This window comes from Panulirus ornatus, chromosome 46 (assembly GCF_036320965.1).
Source record: "Panulirus ornatus isolate Po-2019 chromosome 46, ASM3632096v1, whole genome shotgun sequence".
Classification (NCBI taxonomy): domain Eukaryota; kingdom Metazoa; phylum Arthropoda; class Malacostraca; order Decapoda; family Palinuridae; genus Panulirus; species Panulirus ornatus.
Window position 1 is genome coordinate 34,305,284 of NC_092269.1, and position 25,559 is coordinate 34,330,842.

Here is a 25,559-nt window from a genome sequence, read left to right on the forward strand (position 1 = left end):
CCTTCTGAAGCCTTGTTACAACCGGAGACAGAGGACCCATTATCCGACATCTACTTCGACTCACAAGATAGGTAGAAACTTCATTATGATAGAAGCTCTAAGCTATTGCCTGAATTAAAATAGGGCAGTGTCGTTAAAATCAATTATGACAAATAAAGTTAAAATAGGGTATAATGGTTGTTCCTAGATCATATTTGGTTAAGAATAGCGATGGTCAGATACACAGGAGAAACAGGCAGTAACTGCATAAGACAGCAGAAATCCCAAATTCTCTAAAACATGCCAGTGGCTACAAAGATGAAGTAACTGATATGTCATGAAGGAGAAGGTGCTGTGACATCGGGAATCAACAGTAGACGAGCTGAACTGGAAGAAGTGACAAGTGCAGTGGACACAAATGGGGAAGGTAACCAAAGAGGAGTAAGGATGATTCCAGTGAGGTTAGAACATCTACAGATAGACTAGTAAAATCCTCTAAGAGGTTAGATCTATCTATTTATGACATAAAAGTAATCTTTGTACTTTGCATATCTATAAGTAATGTAGTGCAGTTTACTTGGTGTGTTATTTCACTTTATTTTTTATTTTGTTTTGATTACGGGAAAGATGTAATGATGATTATTTCATTAATATGGAAATTATATTTTCATTATATGACATATTTGTAGTATTTATTGCTTTCAAAGCAGGCAGTTACATTTCTTTTAAAGGGACTCTTCATGATGTACGGGATTAAGGAGCAATTCTGTATTGTTGCAACAATAATAACTTGGCACCACTTATGGAAATGCTGTTTCTCTCAGTCCCTCTGCCTTCCTCACCCGAGCCACCTTGACATGGCACATATTACAATAATGGTAAACCTGAAAAAATAGAATAATCAAACTGTACTTCATAAAGGTTCCCAACTGGTTCAGGAAAAATTATGCTTCCTGAATATAGAGGCCCACATGCTGTATACCACAGAAGGAAACTCGTACTATCAACTGCCTGATGGTTCCCTCAGATCAAAATTCTGTTCATATCAATTCATTTGTTATTCATTTCAGAACTGGTTCATCCATTTAGTGTTGCCATTATTCGGCTATACTCACTGCAGTAATTACTGTCCTCATATTACATGTTAGTTATCCTTGCCATGAAAATACTCATTAACCAGTATAACCCACTGCTTTCACACACATCATGTTTAACATCTTCAAGTGCACTAACATGAGAACAATTTGGAGCATCGGAAATTCCTATCCATATTTCAGGCAACTTTTCACTCTTCATCACCCAACTTTAATGCACAGTCCAGTACCCATTACTTTTGCCTCAGGCTTGCATTATATCATCCCACACTTAATGTAGTCAATTTCTGTGATCAAGCATAAAAATATGAACCTTTGGATGAGTTTTCCCATTTGATTGTGCAACAGTAATACTCAAAATTGTGGATTACAAGTCGCATGTTCCTTCTTGGTACATATACAATGGGCTTCTCTTACTAATGTTCTAAAGATACTTCTCTGTAGTTCATTATAGAAAATATCACGATTGTGTATTTACATCCACAGAAGTAAAAAAGCACAGTAATAAACTAATAACAAGCAAAGTTTCTACTCTTACTGATAGTAAAGGTAACAAGGTTTGGGTTACATCAAAAAATGCAATATTAAAGAAAAAATCAAGTTAACCTGTAGCTCTTACAGGCATGAAGCTGTGGAATCCAGACAAGTGCAGTCCCTAAGCTTTTGATGACTTGGCGTGGGTGGTGGTGCCTGTGGATTATGTATTCCACCAATGCAGAACACTGCCTGAACAAAATACCATTTTCCATGGCATATCCCTGGTCCCCCCTAGAGCTCATGATTTAGGTTGGAGTCTGAGGGGTGGAGGGACCTATGAAACATACTCGGCATGGGAGCTCCAAAAGGCTAGGGCTGGCCCTGTTTACAAGAAAAACAACGTTGTTGGACATCTTTGCTGAGTGTAGCTGGAACTATACATGTGGTGTTGGCCTACCATTCATCACCATCTACTAACATTGCTGTAATGATGGTGGGGAAACTATATTATTCCTGTCTTATCCTTTAGGTTTTTGTCTTTTTGCAGTTTTCTTGATTTCTCAATTTTTCTGTTCTTAGATTTCTCTTCTCCATCCTATTGATTTTCACACAATTTTCCAGGTGTATATTTAATATCATGCAACTCTTATTTGTTAAGTATATAATCATAAATGTATTAAATCATTGTGACATATCCTGTAACTGCTTTTTAAAGTTAGTATCAATGTCTATTACTGATAACACCTTAATGAGTAATTTTTCATTTTTTCAGCTCACATAAGAAAGATAAATTTCCTTATCAGTACACTGCAAACACATAGGTCATCAGATGAGGATATTTATGAGTGATATGTGAGGCTGTAAATATACCTGACCCACCTCAGGGAATTGGCAGGATAGACAATCAAATACAAACAGAGTATTCAGATAAAAAGAGGAATTAAGCTGGTGTAACTTTGATACACAAGATCAGCCAGCAGCTTACTCCCAAGCAATATATGACACCATGAATTCTGAATTTAGATCAAATTTGCCCCTGACATTGTTATTATACTGACATATATGCAAAACATAGATATCACTTTATCTTTACAATATGCATTCAACTAAAGATTCCAGATTATTAGCTTGTGCTACTCACATGGCTTCTCATATGCAAAAATCTTAAAGTCTATGCATTTTATAGATTAGGATAAAATAATGTTAAATTATTCCAATGAAAATCGCTTACTTGCATGTTAAAACAAACACTGCATCTAATTTTTTTATAGCATCAATGAGGTAACTGAATATCAGCCAACGTACAACCTAATATTGTCTGAAAAACAGTTGATACAGAGTGTTTGGACCTCTAAAACAGCTAGAGAAGCTGCCAAAGCCTAGATGTATAATACTGCATGAGGTGTTTTCATTATCCCTGCCTTTCCAATGGAATACTGAGTTGCTACAACACTGAACTTGGGAAGAGGCAAATGTATATTAATCTACATGCCCTACAATCTGTATATTATGTATTTTCTATGTAAAATCACCTGCAGCAATCGAAGTGACACACCAATACTTACTTTCCTGCCCCAGGATTTCCTTCTGCAGGGATACTGCTATATTCAAGAAGCTGGTCACATCCACTGAGCAGGAACACGAGTTCAGAAATGCGATAAAGTTGTGTGTATGGATGGTGTGGACAGTGCAGACGAGAAAGTGTACCTCTTATGCAGTTTTGGGTGGTTGTGCCATGAAACCTAAGACTGGGTTGGGAGAGAGGTTCTTTAGTGTTTATTAAGTCATTACTAGATGTATATGTTTTAACAGTGTAGTATTTGTTGGGAACAGATAACAAGTTACAGAAGTATGAAGCATGGGTAAGATTTTTGTTTCTACTCCAGGGTTGATGGTGTGCTTTGGATGGGGGGTCTATATGATATTGCAGAAAACTGAATGCAGAAGACAATGAAATGAGAGTGTACTAATTGGAAGTATTTCTTGTTTCATGCAAGTGTTGCATGGTTTTTGTTATGGCATGGCTCGTGAAATTCTGAAAACATTACTCCTGTGGTTTACAGTTTTGTTTGGTAGGCTTTTGACAGGGTGGCCATGTGAGGCACAGTTCAGAGTGTAGAGCACACAATAGGATGTTTCCCAATCCAAAGTGTTTTGAGAGTATTTATTTGTTAATAGCCTGTGTGGTTAAAGCTCTGCTGACTGTAAGTTGATGACCATCCAAGATTACAGGAGTGGTACAAGTTGGATTCAAGGGTTGAGAGAGTTACACTGGATTTCTGAGGGAATCCAGTGTTGCAAGTGTTGTAACTGTGTGATATACCGTTGTATGTTTGTTACTGCTTGAGTAGTGTCATGGTGTTGCCATGGGACTGTAATGTCATCTCTCTATAACTGAGGAAGGTGATGGAATGTAGACTGAAGAAAGTTGCTAAATGAACTGCTTGAGGAAGTAAAACCTTAGCTGGTCAGCTATAAGGTTGTCTGACAACTTTTTGTTTCTTTGCCCTATCATGATAGACTTTGTAGATGAGAATACCACTTACATATTATGTGTTTACAAAATAAGAAGCTGTATTTAGAGGCATAACAAAAGGAGTGCCATTCACAGGTGTGGGAAATAAATTATGAGACAAAAGTTTGTACATCACCCAAATGGTAATGAGGGAAAATTTTTATTATTCAATACATATGGTCACAACCTCATGGAAACAGGAAGTAGCGATCCTGATTCCTATGGGACAGGGTAGTGCCAGGAATGGATGAAGGCAAGCAAGTATGAATATGTATATGTATGTATATGGGCATTTATGTATATATATGTGTATATGAGTGCATGGGACGTTCTTTCATCTGTTTCCTAGCACTACCTCGCTAGCAACGGAAACAGTGATCAAATATAATAAATAAAAACATATGAGCAAGTGTTCATTTCATCCATAAAGAATGATTTCTTGCATTCTTTCATTAACGTATCCACATATCTAAGGAAAAAATAGTCTGTGAATGCCCAAGTGTTCTTTGCTGCACTTTGATGAATGTCTGCTTAGCACTGGTATCACTTTACCTTCTTGAATGTTCAAATTCTTCATTATCCTACAGTTGTAAATATCCTCTTCCTCAGCATTTCAAATGGGTATATATCACTTGCTGTTCATCAACAATCCTTATATAAAAAATCTGTGCCTTCCTATGATGGGCAAAATAAAACTAATGTGACCTCATCAATTTATTATTGGCCTATAATGTTTGGTACAGCAAGAAGAGGGAATTATCACAATGAAGGAAATGTGGCTCCCCATTACTGCGATTGCAAAGATACATTTATCAGAATTCTACAAGAGTGGATGATAAATTTTTGGCTAGGGATGTAAAGATAGCAAACAATGTGAATATACATATTAAAGAGTCACAGTATTCTACTCATGCATACCTGTGCTCAGAAACAACTGAACACTCTGGGACTTGCCACTGTCCCTCTTTTCTAAAAAGAACAGCAAGCAGTGTGATGTTAACAGGAGTGGATGATGAAACTGAAGTATTTTGTTATAATGAACATTTTCAAATCTCTCATACATAAGAGGTATTCAGCCACAGACTACCTGAAAATACATTTTACTAATACTAAAAACACAGAATGATAGGCAGGAAAACGTTTCTGGTCTCTATGCTGCATGTCTGATCTCTTTTCCTCTCTTTTATGGATATTCCTACTATCTACTGGATACAAGTACAATCTCTGCCTGGTAATTCGTCACTAGTATAAGTCTATATGAACAGCTTAGGTTCGTTGCACCACAGAACACAAAGCATACAGCTGAGAATTACAAAAGTTATAGATAACAATGAATAAAGGCAAAAACCTTAATACCTTTTAAGAACAGCAAGTAAAGGTTGCATATTACACCTTTTGAAGAATACATATTTCAAGGTAGCTTTATTTAGGGTTGACGATACGGTAATGAACAACTGTCACACAGTAAGTAAATACAACCTGATTTGGACATAAGGATATTTTTCATGCACCACACCGGCCTGTTTCAACTGCCCATTGAAGGAATACTGTGCAAGAAATGATGGGATGACCTTTTCTCCCTTCTTGGTTATTTCATTAATACAAGCAGATGAAAAGTTACAAAAAACAAACAAAAATGTTCTATAAATGCCTTAAGAATAGATGCTTTGTTTAACATACTTAAAAGTTGTGGAGACACTAAGTTGCTTAAGGTTTTTCAGTAAAATTCTACATCTTTTTCTATTGCATGAAAAGGAGGCATGACACAGCTGAACAGAATAGATAAATTGTGAAAGTTTTCATAACTTTTTTACTGGGAAAACTGTGGTACCAGTGAATTGCATCACTCCCAAGAGCAATAAAGACTGGTAAAAAAAAAAGGCAAAGCTTTGCCCAAAACAACCATTGATGGAAACCACGTGCAGTAATGAGAAAAGAATATGACAATGAATACTCCTTGGACATAAGAGAGTATTGAAAATATTGGGAAAATCTTATAAGGAAAAAAAATGCTTGAAATTTATGGGGAGGTACATTTACCAAATTTCATCTAACACCAGAAAATAATGTGAGCATACAATCCTTATGTTACCATTCAACATAAAAGAAATTTTCAGAAATTTCCGTACTGTCTTTGCCGTCCACATGATAAGTAGGCCTACTGCTCTCAATTATAACTCATTCAAGCATGTGTCCCAGGTTCTGCTAGATGGAATTGATTAAAAATAGTAAAGCCTATACAAAATGAAAAACACACCCTGGAAACACTGATACATTCAACCTAGTCCAAAACCAAGAAATTAAAAAGAAAAAAAATTGCAATCCAGTAAATTACATCTATAAATGGGGCAGCCAGGGGTATGTAGCGTGAGATTAACAATATACTGTACTTCGAGGCAAACTGGTGACCTTCACTCTGTGAGTATATTTGTGTGTGTGTGTGTGTGTGTTATGGGTGTATGTTCATGTGTGTGATGTCAATATGTATGGAACATATGCATATAATTATATATGATTGATGTACACTTTCACTGTACTTTAAATAAGATTCTATTTCTAAATATAATTAGTAATGCAAGAGACACAAGACCCACAACTAAACTGTAATGTGAAGGTTCAATAAATGATAGTTTTCTCTAAGTTTTACCAAAGAATCCCTCCTACGCAAATCTTAATAATGCAAGGAAACATTTACTACAACTGTAAATTTCAAAGCTGTTTTGTTTGTTTTTTTGTTAGATCGACCAGGTTTCTATCTAGCTTGAGCCCTTGTCAAACCAACAGACTTTCCAGATTTTTTTTTTTTTACATTACCACAAATATATTCCTAAAATTAGGCAAAAGAAAAGCCACAGTAATAAAATAAGGTTGTTCCTACTCACACACAAGGTAGATTTTAAAGAGTAAAGTTTAGTATGGTATAGCTAATATTATTATACCAAAATGTATGATTATTAATTACTTCTGGTCAACACACAAAAAAGTATATATAACAAGTATCAAATGCCTCTCCATATGTAATGATTTTCCTTAAAAATGAAATCGTATTTCCTGTGTTAAAACTGGGAAAGTTTTTGCATGGAATACTAATGTTCTTAAGACATGAAGGTTGCATTAATCGTCAAACCTCTGAGGCACTCTGGGTTCATCACTCCTAATCTATAAATACGTTAAGAAGCTCTTACTTTTTTCTAGGGTGATGCTTTAAGTTACATCTAATCGTAATAGATTATGAATTCCAATAAACTCACATCAGAAGTCTTACTCTCAAGAAATGAGCTAGTTTCCACCCACTGAAATGTTTAGTAAGTCTAGTGCTGTGCCTCAACCTAATGCGACGACCACCTCCTTGGATGTCATGGGGAGTAGTGAACTACCTATGATGCCCAGCAGAGTGGATTTGGGCCCTTCGTGATGTTATCTGGCTTCATGATTTTGTCAGTAAGTAATCATTCCCTCCAAGAAGAATCACTGCCGTTTCACAAGTATATAATTTAAGTACTTTTCTAGATTTGCCAATCATAATGCTTTATGAAACAAACTAAAGGTCTACATGCATCATTTAATCACAATTTTCTTAAATTCACTTCCTTGGTAATTTATAATTAATAAACTTTAGTATTAATATTATCATGAATATAACCATAAATAAAGGCAAATTACAATAATGGACTAGCATTGATAATTAAAAAGATCATTTATTTAAATCCTTATATATTAATATACACTACAAAACATGACAGAGGTTACCAGTTTGCCTCAAACAGAAAGGGTTAACAGTGCATGCCAGTGGCTTGTCCCTAGAGGAGGAGGAAGAAGAGGAGGAGGATGAGGAGGAGGCAGCCCGGGAAGGTTTACGGAACTCTGGGGCCTCATGTTGCTGGCTACGATCTACAGTAAAAGCTAAAATGTACTCTCTGCTACTGTATATATATATATATAAAGCCTTTTAAAGCTACTCATATATATGCCAGTTTACAATCCTTAGGTTACTGACATCTTAAGTTGGCATTATTTTTCATTACTGGCAATAAAAGTTACTGCCCAGTGCTAAAGATTAGGCTGTCCGGCCACAGGGATCTGTAAGTCTTCGCGTCCCCTTCTCCTCTACTTATCACCTTGTGTGAATTCTCTTCGCAAAGAATTGAGTAGACAATATAGTACTTCCTTCACTTTCCTTTTCAAATAATTTGGGCCGTATATAGATTTTCAATGCTGTTTCGGTTAAAATTCTGTGACATTGTTCTTTCTATGATTCTGTTATTCTCTATAAGCCCAGTGAGTGAAAGCAGAATGTCTACAGAAAGATTGTCTTAAGGTCCATCACCAGCCTGGAATTTCACTCGTCGTTCTCCTTCACGTCTTGCTTTTGGCACTGGAAAAAATTTGTGGTAAACCGCTTGTAACAGCTCTCAGAATGTAAATCCAGGTATTGGCACTGATGTTGGCACGGTTAATTTGGCACTGAAGTTTGTTCCTGGCGAGTAAAAAAATTTGCTACTGCTAGACACAGTTTATGGGATAATAAAAGTCAAGGGTATTGCAGAGAAAATTCCATGGGTACCTTGCATCCTTCCAGGCCAGTATATAGCTCAACAAACACCATTGCACAAACACTTCATTCATATTGCACAAACTCTGTAGCCACAAAGTGCATTGCACTCTCAGACTTGCTTCTAGGTTCTACATTAACAAAATCAACAAGGAAAAGTCAGTTCACACTACATTAAAGAATCATGGGAATGTAAAGCATTGGGAGAACTTACATTACGTTACGTACAAGACATCACAAACTATGGGAGAGTTTAATTTTACAATGTGCCACTTGCCTCTCTTATCACCTCAGGAGAGGATACTAGTAATTTACACACAAGCAGCACTGCAAAAATTAGTGTAGGTCTCTACACGAACTGCGAGAACAGTGGTCGTTACGTACTGTTGGAGCAAGGTTCTTCCCGAAAAAAATGAAGGTATGATAACATTACCGTGATGGGATCAATCTCGTGGTCGTGTCTCCGCCAGATTTAGGCAAAAAGATTATTTGGCTCTAGGGGATGTAATAACCTTTATTAGTGTCCTTTACTTGGAACAAGAAATTATAAATTACTGCACAAGTGAAAGTATTAAGCACAGCATGACACCATTAACACCACAATACTGGCAACAGCATGAACTCCCAGCTTGTTAATGCAAAAGGAAAGAAACGTCAAAACTCGTCAAAGCATGGTTGAAATGACAATGTACGTAAAAAGCCAACTGTGTCGTAGTCAGAGAGATTACACAACTGCAACTTGAAGAAGCATGAGAAAAACAAAAGTCAGCACATAACGCATTAGTCTCCTAACGCGTTTCAGCAAATGAGATCTTGTACAGTTTGCCAAACCCTGGTGCTTACAGCAGAGACTGGAGGCACTGGCTTGTGTTGTGACTGCTCATGGTTACTGGGCGGTGATTGTGTTGGTCCACCTGGTGCTGCACTGCTGCCGTTTCAAGTGGCTATTATTGTCCTGGTTTTCCATTCACACACCTCTTGGTCAATACCACTTGGAAGTGTGGTAACAGCACTGTGTAGCAGCAGTGTGCAGCAGACTATGGTAGGTAGAGGTGGGTGTATCTGGCTAGGGAGACACGCTGCAATTAACTGCAGCGACACGTCACTTGTGTAGCTAGTGGCTGCCGCTTTGCTGGTGAGAGATGCATGGAAGAAGAATGCACTAAACTTGCTCCTTGAAGAAGTGGTGATATCAGGGTGCATTACAAATATTGATCCACGGTTTGCAACCATTAAATTTATAAAAATTATTAGTACTCTGGCTAATTCAACTGTATATTTTGCACATAAAGCACAGCAAAAACATATGGGTGGGTGAAGCCAGCAGTATATAGTGTCGCAGCAACCAGTGCCTGGCTCTACCTAACAGCATAGTCGTGTTCCAGGGGAGCGTATTTTAATGTGGGGCTCACCGGTGCACCCCACAGAAGCTTAATAATATTATAATTACATAATAAAATTCTTTGGAATGATTATTTACAATATGTACATGCACACACACAAGAAAACAGTACAAAACATAATCTTTACAACAATAAAAAGTAAATTAGCTTTGATTTTGCAGAGATAAAAGCATTAACCTCTACACCTTGGTGCTAATATCACTGTGGTGGCTGTCCCTTGTCCCGAAATTATGGGTCCAGGGGCGAAGGTGACAGCTGCGAGCACGCCAACATCATAATGTCCTTCTTCTCCTTAGGGAAGCGAAGCTCACGACCAGCAAGGCGGGCAGCCTCCAGCTCCCGTTCGCTCTGACCTAGTTCCCTAGAGATCACCCCTGGGTTTTCCTGCTCTCGAGCTATCCAGTCCAGGGCCATCTGCGAGCGCATGTCGTCATCCAGTGCTCGGTGTGAGTAGTGTGCTACCACTTCCTGCCTGGAGCACTGCCTTTCCCTCATGGCTTTGAGCGACCCATTCCAGTGCAGAAGCTGAAATACCGTCATGAGTTCCTGGAACTCCAGCATGGTCCGTCCCTTGTTCGTCTCCAGCATGAAGCGGAAGGCGCCGATCCCCGTACTGGGATTGTCAGCCTCGTCGGGGTCACCCTGGGGGAGGGACAAGTCAGCTACGTGCTGGAAAGAAAATCAGTTTTGTGTGGAGACTAATTTCTGCACTCTAACGTACGATGCTTGAAGGACACATGGCAGTCCTGTTCTACCAATGTAGCTGGAACCTAACAAGGAAACTAAACTAACCTGACAAAGTTTTCTCCTTTTCCAAAGTATTCTCTACTCCCACTTACCATGTCAGCCAATTGGAGGGACACCAACCAGGATACAAACCAGCCCTTAAGGTGAATGCTGATAACCTCCCAAGAGAAAAGCCCGATCAAATGAGTTACGGCCATCGCCTTAACATGCAAAAGGAGTGAGGTATGTACATATATGTCCTTCAAGCTTTTGTTAGGGTGCAGATATGTCTCTCCATACATCTTTTTTTTTCAATCAACAGCACTTGAAGGACATATGCTAACCAAGCATTAACACACTTTCATAATTGGGAACACAGACCATGGTAGTTTTACTGCAACTCTGAGTGACATCTGACTCATTCTTCAGGTTATGAATATGAAATAAGCACTGGAATTTTGTGTAGTACTGTTATATCAACCAGATAGAACACAACATCCCAGAGCATCCCTTAGAATGGAAAACTAATAATCCTTAACTTAGGAGTTGGGAAGAGGTAATTTCTAACTCTAAATCATTAATTAAGACTATTGTGCCTATGAGGTACTGATACCACAATAGTACTGACTGAAACAATTGGATCTACTTTACAGAATAACACTTTTTAAACAGGTGTCATTATGAGAGGTTCACTTAGAAAATGTTTGTGATGTCATGCAAGAAGAATCTCATTCACAAGACCTCTAGTTATCTTCAAGTATATCTGCCATCCAACATGACATAGAAGAGAAGACTCTACCTTAGCAAACAAATTTGGAACACATTCTCAAAACATGTCAATCTCCTATTCAGATCTATAAGTGATGAGAAGATTACAAACATAATAATGCACAAACATCCTGAAATTTCTTGGGGGGCTTGTTCACCTTCTCCCACGTCAGCGATGTAGCATCATTCATTTACCAGCCAAACGAAATAGTAATAAATGATATGTTTTCCTAAGCAGTGTTTTAACACCTTAAACCCGAAATATAATCACACTACATGTCTAATTCTACCTGGAAGACCACGATAAAATGTGCTCTGAAGAAAATGAAGGTAAATCAGTTAACCCTTAACAGCAGCAGACATCAGTTGATGGTCTCTGAAGACATGGCATCTGTTGTCAACTAATGCAGTAACTTTTTCCACCTCTGTTTAAATATCTACCTTATCTATCATACCATTAGTAGCCAACAAATGTCTCATCCATGCTTGGAAAATAATCCAGCCATCCCAAGAGCTAAAACAACCACCACCATGGCAGTCCACCTGCAGGCCATGAACACCACATACCTACATTGTTGGACGCCCAAAGTTATTTCGAGAACCACTTATCAGGCGGTGAAGAAAATGAAGTATAAAACAAAAATTATGAAGAAATATTAACTTGAAGGTTGACTTTAGCAGGATTACAAAAGGAGTACAGAGGCCTATAAGTGAGGTGTCCCTATCGAACTCCAGCTTTAGTAACAACTGTGCCTAATTCTCTCTGGATTAATGGAAGACATGTAATGAGCTAGAATATTCATACAAAAAAAAAATCGAAGATCCTATCAACATGCATCTACCATCTGGTGTACTCATATGTGGGAAAGGTGTAATATTTCTACTTTCCATGTTATCCACCACCAACACTATGCCTGTGCATGAAATAAAAATGTGTATGTAATCTGATTAAACTGTTTAATTTGGAGGGAGAAACAAATTTTTCACTATCCTCCCAACTCTTGGCTGCCAATCTCTCTCGCATTGAACGTTAGTGTGAAGGGTGAAATATTTCTCAAAATTTATTCATAATATTTACCAACAATGCTGTGCTTGAGAATAAGGTACTTTTGGAAATGAGAAATAAGATATTCATTTCCACTTCTTCCTGTAGAATTAGGAGAAGTGAAACACATCAATTATACCCCTTCCACGTGTGTACTTTTCACCGGACCCGAACAAAACCCTGGCAGTAATATAACTTTCCACGTATTTTCAGTTAATACTGAATACATATTTACTGTGAAACTGATACATGTCTTGTACAGGATTTCACAACTATTTTCAACAAAATGTTACAAAACCATAAGCAAACCAATGCAACTGAAATTTCTTGAACCTCACTGAAGACAAATGGGGCCTGGATGTTGATGGGGAGCTGTGGTTTTGTTGTGATGCACATGATAGCTAGAGACTGGACGTGACCTTTCTTCATCTGTTCCAGGTGCTGCTTTGTTAATACAGGAAATGGGTATCAAGTATGATAAAAAAAAAGCCCTTGCATCCATTTTCACAACAACTTTGATATTTTGTAAAATAATTTCTCAAATAAAACTGTAGTGTACCACATACATACCTTTGCAGTCTAGAAAAACTGTCCACCATTTTCTTGTACCCTTTCCCCTTAGTATGCTTCGTAAGTTTCAAGACTTTTAAAGTCTCAAATTTTTAGCATTGTCATCCTGAAGCTATGGTGTTAAACACACCCACACCACAGTGGAGGAAAATGGAAGGTATGGACCACTGCCAAAGTATGTGATGCAAAGGTCATGAGGGATATGAAAAGTGAGGAAGATTGGATTACCTTACAGGGGGGATCTAAACACCCCAAACTTGGTCTCATACATAAATGATGAAATTCAACCAAAGTAAATGAGGATAGGACAAAGTGAGAGAAGGCTTCAATATGATTATCATATGGTAGCAAATAAGATTTCTGTCTGTGAGAAGGACTTGGGAATTGACACTGTCCCTAACTTGTTATCAAGAGTCCCACAAGGAGACAAACTGTCTATTGACAAATGTCAGTATAGCTTTCAAGTATAAAAAGTCTTCATCAAGTTGTTCAAACCTAGGTAAAGCCAAGACTAGAATGTGCTTCTCAGATTTAGTTGCCACACCTACAGAAGCACAAAGAGCTAACTGAGAAGGCCACAGTAACAGAATGAAAATGTACATACCTCCCACTGAAATTGGAAGACAAATGTACCTTACAAAATTCTGATAAACTACAGCATGAAATTAAGCATCCTGAATGAGCAAAATTTCAGCAACCTGAGTACCAAAGATCTATCTATAATATCTGAAACTACCTAACTCTTCCTTCTATACAGCCACTTGAAGCTTTCTCTAAATTATTCCCAACTGTGAGATGCGGATTCTCCCCGTTTTCGTATAAGCATTGTACAAAACCAATAAGGTGGATGAGTTGGCATACACCCTTATTCAAATTTTCTACTGAGTTCCAGGGCATGTGAAGTAGTCTTGGGAAACCAAGGAAAGGCTTCTGGTGCCTGGCTGTGGACTGAGGACCCTCAATTCAGTGCTACAGACAGAGTGGATGTGAGCACAAGAAGCCATTCTTCATCTGTTCCTGGTGCTTACAAGGAAAATGAAAATTGTCACCAAATCTAAACATTTGAAGGTTTCTTGCCACTCTGAAAAATCATCTTTTAATTCCCTTTCTTTAACACCCCTCTCTTAAATGCACAGTTTATGTATAGCCTTTCCATCAGCTGACTATTTCTGCTATAAATATTACACCCAAATCTCAAAGATGAACTGGAGGCTGTTTTTCCTAGAAAACAATCTTAATGATATCTCTTTACAAGCATTGATCAAGGATCACTCTACCTTCGACTAACAAACACACCTTATGATCAACCATATCCCTTAACACAAAGCATCCTAAAATGGTTACCACATGTGCCTACAAACATCCAACAAAGCCCATTACATTTCAACCTTTAAAAATGCCCTACATCAATTACCACATCCCATTAACAAACACTCCACAATATTAGTGAGGCCCCTAATGATGAACTCCATATGGCCTATGGTAATTCCAATGATGAGCAACCCAAAAAAATACATTATGTCACCATCTCCAAACTCTATGTGCTCTATCAAATCCCAACCAACAAACATTTAATAGAACTTGTTATAGCTCAGCTACATGCACAGCACATATCGTAACACATCTCCAGCTAAATACAACTCAATCAAACTTACTGTACTGCAACCCCATTTACAAAAACCACACTTGTTTCACCAATTATCACTAATCCTCCACATCTCTACCTACTTTAAACATTCAATAAAGCCTTATAAAATTCCCATCTACAATCATTTACAAAAATCACACTCATCCTACAACATCCCTACATATAAATAATACATAGCCAATCCCCATCTACAACCAATGAACATTCCCCACTACATCCCCCACCTGAAGCATGCTTCAAAATACCCACATTTAAAACCCTACATAACTTGCCATATCATCATCAATAAAAAAACACCAGTTACATAATACCTAAAAGCACCCAGGATTACATAAAAATTCCTCTCGAAACACTTCCATGTCTTATCAAACTAAGCACTCCAAAAACTTTCTTTGTACCTCTCATTCTCTACTTTTTACCTATAATTCATGAGCAGAGTCAGCTAAAATCCACTGTAAAACAAAGTCTTGTATAATAAATACAATGCATGAACAATAACTATTCAAATATTTGCATGTATAAAGAAATAAATGTGCGCATTATGTAGTACTCATATACTGTAAGCTCAAAGACCCCTCTGATTTCATTTCATTATTATTTGTTGCTGATAAATAATTAGTAGGTTTATTTCTTATTATTCTCACTTAATCCACCTTATCCATTCTCAATATTAAGTAGGAATCAAGGAAATCATATGAAAATTCTTCTATGAAATAAAGACCATACTTTTAGTAACCAGTGAAAAGCTTACTTTATCTACCCATGGAACTTACCTTGAATTGTGCACGGGCATCAGCCACTGCTTTCTCAATGAACTCATCAGAGATCCTACGTGAGGGATGTTCGTTGAAAACGGAATTCATGAGAGCAATTTTGGCGGCACTCCGACGTGCCTCAGCCTTTGTTGGGCAATTCTGTAATAGTTACATACTGTTAAAAATCAGAAATTATCCTCTAACTTTAGGTATATGTTAAACAAAACTACTTCTGACAAAGATATAAGAAGATACAAGAGGGAATGAATTTTTAGTGAGAAGTGTATGGGTAAATATTATTATCCAGAGGTGGTTCAGGCACTTAGGAAATAAAATAATCAACATGCAAACAATTTCAGAACCATCACACATTGATTCATGTTAATGTTCTAGGAATTTCCAGCCGATCAAGAATTAATGTTGTCTTCAGAATGATTCTCTCCAAACCAAAATACATTTAAATACATATCCCATTTACCATTTCTCTATAATGTACAATAACTCGTTAACAAATAAGAAACCTGTATCCTACACAGTATTTTCCCTAAACCAGATAGATGTTATGAACATATCGATAATCTGCCCTACGCACATGACCCTTATGCAAGAACATTCACTTAAAGATACCTGCACGTTCAACAACTACATGCTACAAACAAACACACACACGCACACATGTAATATTCCACCTCTGATTATGAAATGCCTTTGATGTTCAAAAACTGAATACAAACACTGCCCTAGCATTCTGGCTGATCATTTTTTGTGCAAAGAAAGTTTGCAATACTCATGTTGAAATGGACGGAACAGGACTACCGTGGATGTCATGGGACACATGACGCTTACAGACAAGCACAAGAGAACCAATCATAGTTAAGCCTCTGCAGGTTCAGTAAAGAAACCAATTATACTTTAGTATATTCTAATATCCTACAGTTTCTTCATCTAACACTGTACACTGGGATTGTTCACCATAACTATGAAGCTACTCCCAATTTTCATATAGTTTCAACAATTATTAACTCATATGAACAAAAGAAAAAATTTCTATGTCAGTGCATATGTTCACCCTATTTGTCTTCTTGTCTTACTCATTGGTACATGCATAATGCATGTCTGAGGCACCTCTGCAAAAAATAATGAGCTGTTTTTCACTTAATATGCATTCACAATCAAGGGTAATTCATAATTTCTTATTTTCTATTGCACTTGCTTCCTGATGGAATAAAATTTGCTACATGCATTCTCAGATGAGCTATGGTGATTTACAATCCACTGTTGAAAATTGCTTACACTGTGTTTGTGAGTTACACAAGTAGATCCAATGGATTAACCCTTATGATTATTTCTCTAATTTCATTGCTAAGAATCAACTAGTCTTGCAGACTAAAGAGTTTCCCTTTTTTGAGGGTCACTCCATCTGAGTTAATCATGGGAAGGTTTTCTGTTATGTCATTTCCTAGAACAGTAATTTTCGTTTCATGTTCAGCAGATTCAAAACTCTGATCTTGAAGAATTACGAGTGTCATCAGGTATCCAATATACAAAGTTACAAATTTATGTTCCTTATGTGCTAAATGTTTCCTACGTAGTGGCTTACTCATGAATGCAATAAGTAAAGTGAAATTGTATGATGTAATTGGGAATCCATATCTCTGTCCAATTACTCTTTTAAGTGAGATTCTATGAAGGCCACAAATGCAGCATTAGTCACAAATACATAAGATAATATTCTAAGTGATAAGAAGTTAGAGGGAAAGTTCCTCGAAGGGGGTTTAGATATTCTTTCTGGTTCCATTTGTTTCACTAGCTGACTCTTCGGACTGTTTCTTAAATATGGGTTTTCTCTGTCCACTCCTTCTTTCAGGGGTTTGTCTTTCGAATCAGGGGTTTATTTCATCTTGTTCCTGAAAGAGTACAGTTTGGCTTATGTTGTTCTTCCCATTACTATCTCTATTTTCTCTGCTAAACCAACAGCCCTGACAGAACTGTTACATATATCCTTTCATGATGACCTGTGCTCTTCTTGGTGGGTGAACCAACATCAGTTCCTAAAATGGATTTGTATGCTGCAAAATGAACTGTTCCTTCTTCAATTTGCCAGACTTGTTATGACAGCATATTCACAGTAAAAAATCACATAATATGATTTACCTCTCATTCTTTTCTCTCCCTCAACCTTTTGTTTTTTCAGCAGTCTATGCCTCCTCCTCCTCCTCCTTAATTTCTGATCCTATTATCATTATTATCAATAGTCCTTGCTCTACCTCTAAATTAGCACATCATGTGCATTTGTTAGATACCAATCCTTTGAGTTCTGAAATCTTTCACACTAGTTGCACTAAACTGATTCCATTTAAAGTTTGTTATAAAAGCGCTGAAAAGTTTTGACCACATGATGTTTCCATTATACAAATGAATTTAAACATTCCTGTTTTTCACTGGCATTGCTATGCAGCTTCCCATATGTGTTGTTACACTACTTCATAATTTTTGGGTGTGTAGATTTTCTATGTACAATTTATTCTCCATCTCCACTTGGTAAAACTGACTTAGAAATGGCTGTTATTCCCATAAATTCTAATCTATGGCAGCCTCAATGTAATTTGTAATGGTTCTTTCAAATTATTTTACCAGCAAGTTTACCTGCATTATAATGGTGATATCAGTGGACAACACCATCTGGCAGCTGGTCTAGAGAGCATATGTGTTTGTAAAAATTTAATCCCTTCCCAGCTTTTCAAATGTGCACAGTCCAGTCTACTTTCTTCTCTGAAGAAGCGAAGCAACAGTTATTGTATGTTCACTGAATGTTTGGTCATCTTTTACTCCTCTCTTCCACAATATACTGATATATGTTTGTACTCTGTACTGGTTTCACTTACTTCATTTCCCCCAGAGTGAAGAAGTTGAAACTTTCCTTAAATAAACATGTAACTATCGATGGCCTATTGGAGGAAAAGACATATCTTCTTGCAGGTATTTTTAGTCACTGGTATCACTTGCAAATACTGATACCCCCAACTCTCATTGAAAGGTATTAAGACCAGGATATATGTGTCAGAGGTGGAGGGAACAAGGAGAAGCAGGACACCAAACTGGAGGTGGAAAGATGGACTGAAAAAGATTTTGAGCGATCACGGCCTGAACATAGAGGAGGGTAAGGGGCGTGCAAAGACCAGAGTGAAGTGGAACGATGAGGTATACCAGGGTCAACATGCTGTCAATGGATTGATCTAGGGCAAGTGAAACATCTGGGGTGAACCATGGAAAGGTCTGCAGGGCCTGGATGTGGATAGAGAGCTATGGTTTTGGTGCATTACACAAGACAGCTAGAGACTGAGTATGAGCGAATGTGGCCTTTTTTTTTTTTTTTTTTTTTTTACTTTTCCTGGCACAACCTCATTGATGCAGGGGGTGATGATGCTGTTCATGTGGGGTGGGGTGGTGCCAAGAATGCTAACAGTAGATAAGATCAGCAGCATGACTTCAGCAAAGGGAAAGTTCAAACAAGTCCTTTTATGTAAACTGCATTATGCCCAGAGTCAAATGTTTATTACTCAGGTCATGATGAAGTTTAAATAATCTGCATCATGACCTGAGTCAAATGTCTATTAACTGACTGGAAAGATGTGAGATCATGTATGATCACTTTATATTGACAACATCTACGAGGGAAAAAGTTAATGAGGCAAATCTGATATATATATATGAACATCTCCACTCACCTTAGAGAAGAACATCCTGGTCATTTCAGTAGGCTGCTAGGTTACACTGAAAATCTTTTCATTATAAAAATGAAATAAAGGACAAAAGTAAAAATGAAGGATATGCATGAAAAAGTGGAAGGATACTGTGCTTATAGTTAGAATTACTGTTAAGTCATTCTATCCTTAGTCTAAAACTCTTAGGAATAACCAACCTCTGGATATATAAATCATTTTCTGATCAGAAGCTCCAGTTATGGAGTAAAGATAACAGCAAGGCTACTATGCCTTACCTGAAACATGAAATAGGTTAGAGAGGGAAAAAAGGAAAAGCATTTTAAGATTTTTGGCAGAGTTGGCAAACTTGCCAATGAAAAAATGGCAAGGTAAGTGTTGTTATAGAGATATGAGGGAGTAAAGAATTCTGAACTTTCATGGTGCAGGGAAAGAAACATGTACTACAACTGGTGCTAATTGTCAGATTATCCTCATGTAACCAAAGTCATTACATCAAATTGGTGTGACAATAAAATATTTAACTGGCCAAAGCAAAACTCAACTGACATTAAATGACCTAAAAACAATACATCAACCTATCATGCCTTTCTGGTGCAAGACTAAAATGATTTTATGATGCCAAAATTTGCCTTTTCAACACAAGACTGATTTGGTATGATTATTCAGTGACAGAATGAACTGTGATAAATCTAACACACTTGAAATAACCCTAAAACACCAAACTAATCTGACATGTTCCCACAGTGCTTTGAGATCTTTCAAAAGGTCACTGATTATAATTGCCTTTATGTATGACCTAATGATGTTAGTCTGACTTGCTATGAACTTAAGCATTCAACTGAAATGAAGCATAATGATATGATCCTACAATACCAAACTGATTCAGACTTCAACTGAAATAACATTACAATGGTTCACTAACCTGAAATGACATAGTGTAATGCTATAATATCTGCTTTACAATGTGACTTTACAGCATTTGACTATCTTCACTACACCACTGAGAACCTGGCAGAAAAGACTGACCTGGAATGAGCCAAAGCATGATCCGCCAGGTAGCGTGACATAACAGACATAGGGTGGGGAGGAAGAAGGCACTGATTCGTAAATGACCAGGGCACCATTCTTAAGTTCTGCTCCTCGCTGTGCCTTCATTTGCCAGAACTCCTGCAGCGCCTCCACGACATTCACTGTAAAAGATCGTGGTAATTAGTCACACTCTCGGGAAGTACTTTTTAAATGGGTGATCAATGACAATAACTTGAGTTTCATTAGATCACGAAATTTATGAAACTTGAAAATATTTCATACATGATTACTTGAGGAATAATTACCCCCTAGAAAAGAAAAAATTGGTCTTGAGATACACTTTAGAGCAACTGAGGTATTTTTTTTTTTGTACTTCTTGATGGCAAATGTACTGACTTTATGACAAGTATAGAAACCTACCTAAAATGGTGGTACCATTTGCATAAAGTGAAATGGTTTCCCATGATTTTCCATTACATCTGCCCTTCATGAAAAATGACAAAAAAGACCCTTCCCCCAAAGTACCCAGCATCATCAACATTAGAAAACAATGGCACAGAAAAAAAATCTCGAATATGGAGAATGAAAATTATAACCTTAAAAGTACAACAGCTTAAATATGATAGTAAGGAATTCCTGACATAGTACTACATTAGTCATTGGCTTCCTATATCATTTCACTACAATACACTACACACACACACACACATGCCTAAAAAAAAGTATCAAATCCATTCATATGTATTTCATGAAACTAGGCAGAAATACCAACTAACACCAACTGGGTAAGTTCTTAACTTCATCTTCTTAAGCATATCATTCTATCTTGAGTATCAAAGAACACTTCCCGTAACTTAAGTCCACAAGTAGCACAGGTAGTAAAAAAAACATCAACTTATACAGGGTACAGTATTGGTTATATCTAGTGTTAAGGAATTCATTACTAGATGTTAAATCCTGGTTATCACTAGTGTAAAGGAATACAAAATCAAAACACTTATTTGTTATCAATTGCATTAAGAAATACAATATCACTTCAGCTACAGATTATCACCGGTGTTAAGGAGTATACAATCTTGTATCATATAGTGGTTATCATTGATGTTACGGAATGCTATCTTAAATACTGGTTATTATTAGTGTTAAGGGATAGTATCATACAGCTCATACTCTCCTGACAATTTAAAATGGCAGTAGTGATGCCTGGTGTAAAGTAAAAGTAACTTACATGATAACATAATATATTAACTGGATCACCAGTGCTAAGGAATTTCAATGTACATCAGGGAATGGTTATCATCACTGGTGCCAAAGATTGTGAAATTATGTAAGGTGCCAGGTAACAATGGTGTCATGGATGTCTGAAGAATATACTACTAACTAACATCCCCAAATGATTATTGTTAGTGTCAAGAAAGAGAGTTTAACATCTAATCAATAAAAGTGGTAACATGTATACAAAAGGGAAAATTGCAATCAATTATACACTGCTAAGTACAAGTAATGTTACATTTCTTATCAAATCACTAACATTTCACACCTATATGTGCTGTAAAATGAATGTACTTAAAAGAGCATTTTTCAAAAGAATTTCATCATATCTATAATTAGGATTATTCTTTTCTTTTCATTGCAAACTTACTTTAGTTAAGTATGACGACTCAGATCATGTCTTCATATTAGATAATCTCACTTTTACATCACTGAAATCTAAAAAAATGCAATATGTGCACAAAATTTCACTCAAGAGTTAAACAGCACATGCATGCATGACAAAACCTCCCAGTAATTCCATCCACAAACATTAAGATATCTACAAATTGTTGCACTGAGTAAATTCAACCAATGCTTAAGTTACAACAGCTTGTGCGGGTTAGCATGATAGATGTGGCCTTAATAAAAGCATTCAGACAATAATTACAGCAATGAAGTCAGAAATTGGGTGGTAATTGTTGCACCTGGGGTAAGAAATGGGAGGAGATAATTGTGACACTAATTATAGCAACCTGTGGTCATTACAGAAACAACAGAAGTAAGGCTGCAGCCACTTGGGAACTTTCAGACAGATGGGTGTGGGTGTGTGTGATCATCTATTTGAATATGTGTATGTGCATATGGGTACGAAGTTTTAGTCTTGAGACCATCTCTTATCCTCTCTTTTCTCTCATACAATTTTTGGAGCTGTTTAAATGTCCATCATATTCAAGACTATATTGTACTTTCCATTTCTGTACTTCCATTTATTCTCACATCTCTCATGCATTCATAACTGTACTGCGATTCTTCATTTACCTAAATCCATTTAATCTCATATCATCTTTGACTCTTCTTCAGCTTAGTTTCTCTTCCTATTCATTAACTAATATGTTCCCTTACATTTCAAAGATGTAATCAAAATCATTAAATGTATGCATGACCCCTCCAGTCCTTCCCTATTCAAATCTGGGCAAGTTCATGGATATCATCATCATCATCTGTACCTCAGCTCACATATTTCATACTGATTTGAATGTTTCCTTAAGTGACTTGATTCTAACTTGGTGATAAATACATAAATTTGGTTCTAATATTCAAAGGTAATCTGGACACTAACCAAAATAAAGTTGACTTCACTAACAAATCTCTTATGAGATTTTCTAGTGAATGACTGAGTACTGTGTGAACCCTTAAGTCAAAACCTCTTACAGTTACTTTCAGGGAATTTTTCCAATCAAAATGACACTCACAGCTAACCACCATTTCACAAAATTCCACTTACATCACTTTGTGTTGTGCTGCAATAAAATTCATTATATGCATATCAGGGCAATGCTGTAGTTTGTCTCAGTCTCTTTATATAGTTTTCCAATCCTGCGTACTCTTCATTTCTCTCAACAGTTTAGTATAATCTGCAAGTGGATTCCTTCTGTCAAGTCATTTATACAAATAAAGGATTATGGCTCACAGAAGACTGTCGGCACAAAGCGCCAACAGTTACAACTTATACTTTTACCTAGTCTGAAGGGGCACATCTGAGATGTCTGCTATTCCCTTCCATTCTGGTAATAAACCAATCATACTATCTGTGTGCATGTGTGTTTAAACTATTTGTAAATACTTATCTCTACTGTACGGGAAGATATCTTTACTCTTATTGGGCCCCATCTCTGGAACAGCATCTACTATGATAAGGTTTTCCAAACCTCAGCATATTCTTCAAAATTCTTCAAATATTCTCACTCTGTTTCTTCTATTCACCCACCACCAACCATATACAGCGACAATACTTCTTACATCCTTTCTATCAAGTTTCTTCCATAATTTCATGTTATGTCCTCTGGTTGTTCTATCCTTCCATCTTTCATAAAATTGTGCATTATTTACCTCAGCATGATATTTCTATTACTATGAACCTATTACCACCAAGATCCTGCAACCATCATGATCCTATTATCAATGATCTTACTACCAACATGATTCCACTATCATCATGATCCTACTACTGTATAAAGATCTCACCATCATCTACCACCACCGTAATTCTATACTAACCCTATGATCCTACTACTACCATAATCCTACCACCATCTACATCCTACTGACCCCATGGGCCTACAAACACCATGACATAACCAACACTATGATACTAATAACCCCATGACCCCACTACTGTCTCCTTCTTACCCACCCTTGTGCTGTCTTCATTTTATCCACCCCAGTGCAATCTCCATCCTGCTCACCCTTACACCAATCTCTTTCCTATTATCACCCTACACCTCTCCATCCTTACACCATCTCTCTCTTGTCTTGCCCAGCGTATTAGGTCAACTTCCGTGACAGTGTCAAAGGTGGCCACCTGATGTTTAGCCTCCTGCCAAAAGCTTGCTCGTCCCCTGTCTTAACATAGCCCTTCCAGGGGTGCCCTTAATCCAGTTCGGTATTATCTCACTTTCTCAATATTCTCTCACTTTCTCAACATTCTCTCAATTTCTCCTCTTCTTCCCCTGGGCTCCCATGGCTGTGGGCCAGGCTGGCTAACTCCCACCTGACCGTCACCTCTGACCCCCCAATACTTCACCCCCTCACCTGGCCCTACTCGGAGTCCCTCCTTCCTCTTCCCCCAACCCTTCTCCATAAAGAAACAAAGGGAATCATTCGAAGCGTCAGGGTAAAAAAATAAACCCACTGCAAACCGCTCTCCTTTGGGTTGGCAGATCCATTTGAATCCCAGAAGAAAACAACTGATGGGTGGGTGAGAGGCCTGGCCTGGTATGCCCAGCCGGAGACATCCCCACCCCCCTTTCATTGGTCGCACATCTGCATAACATCACCCCCCAAAATATTACCCCACCCTAGCAAGGTCACAAGGCCCCAACCCTTACACCCCATTATTCTCCTATTATCCATCATTCTGACTTATCTTGTAGCCCAAGGGGATGGAGGTGTGTGTGTGTGTGTGTGTGTGTGACAAGCATAACTGCGTGAGGAGAGGAGAGATTCACATGAATCGCTCCCTATGAACCCCACTTCGTGGTGAACACAGATTCGAAACATACGTATTATCATTATAAAGCAGACGTCTCGTGGGTTCTTGTGCCCTTCTGGCCCCGACAACCCTCTTACCGATACAGCCCCCCCCCCCCCCCCCTAAAAAAAAAAAAAGTGATGAGGGCAAGAAGGTGCTGAGGACAGGCCTCGGATAACCCCACCCCTCCCCCCAACACACACACACACACACACACCAGACAGTCTCCGATCCTTCCCATCTGTAAACGTGGGTTGGCCAGGCAGTATGGGCAGCAAGGTTTGCGTAGCTTGGGCAGAGCAGTGTGGGTACTCTGGTGTGGGGAGGGGCGTGTGGGGAGGGAGGCGTGAACGCAGTTGGGTGGGGAAGACGTACTCTAAGTACAGTGGAGCGAGCAGTGTGGGGTCGGGAGGTCAGGTTAGCGCGGACGGTGTGGGACGGAAAAATGTACGAATGTGGCCAGCACGGACAGGGAGATGAGACACAGCGGGTAGGAAACTGTGTGTGCAAGAGGTCGGAGCCATGTAGGCAGGATGGTCTGGGGAACACGGGCAGACCATGTAGGTATGGGAAGGCTATTCAACCAGATCAGCTGGGTAATGTAAACTGATGGGCAATGAGTTGGCGTGGACAGACAATGGACGAGCGGCAAGAGTGGGCCAGTACCACACGCACGCCACTAAGGAGCGGTGGTGCAGTGGCCAGCGACAGTCTCACGCAGGGGAAGTGCAGTTAACGCCATCGACAGAAACAGGAAAACGAAGGCAGA

At 38.0% G+C, this 25,559-nt stretch overlaps 1 protein-coding gene across 6 annotated transcripts in view; it reads right to left on the minus strand.

The window, feature by feature from the left end:
• Positions 1–4,766: 4,766 nt before the first annotated feature.
• Positions 4,767–25,559, minus strand: part of lft (Limb expression 1 family member lowfat) — a 219,718-nt gene continuing 198,925 nt past the window's right edge. For 4 of the 6 annotated variants that reach the window (XM_071689002.1, XM_071689004.1, XM_071689005.1 and 1 more), the window contains 3 exons: positions 20,284–20,447; positions 15,551–15,691; positions 4,767–10,689 (listed from right to left, as the gene is read on the minus strand). In XM_071689002.1, coding sequence (XP_071545103.1) covers positions 10,249–10,689; positions 15,551–15,691; positions 20,284–20,447 — 746 coding nt within the window. In that variant the 3' untranslated portion in view covers positions 4,767–10,248. The remainder of the gene's footprint in view (positions 10,690–15,550; positions 15,692–20,283; positions 20,448–25,559) is intronic. The other 2 variants (XR_011716076.1, XM_071689003.1) reach the window with 2 other exon arrangements.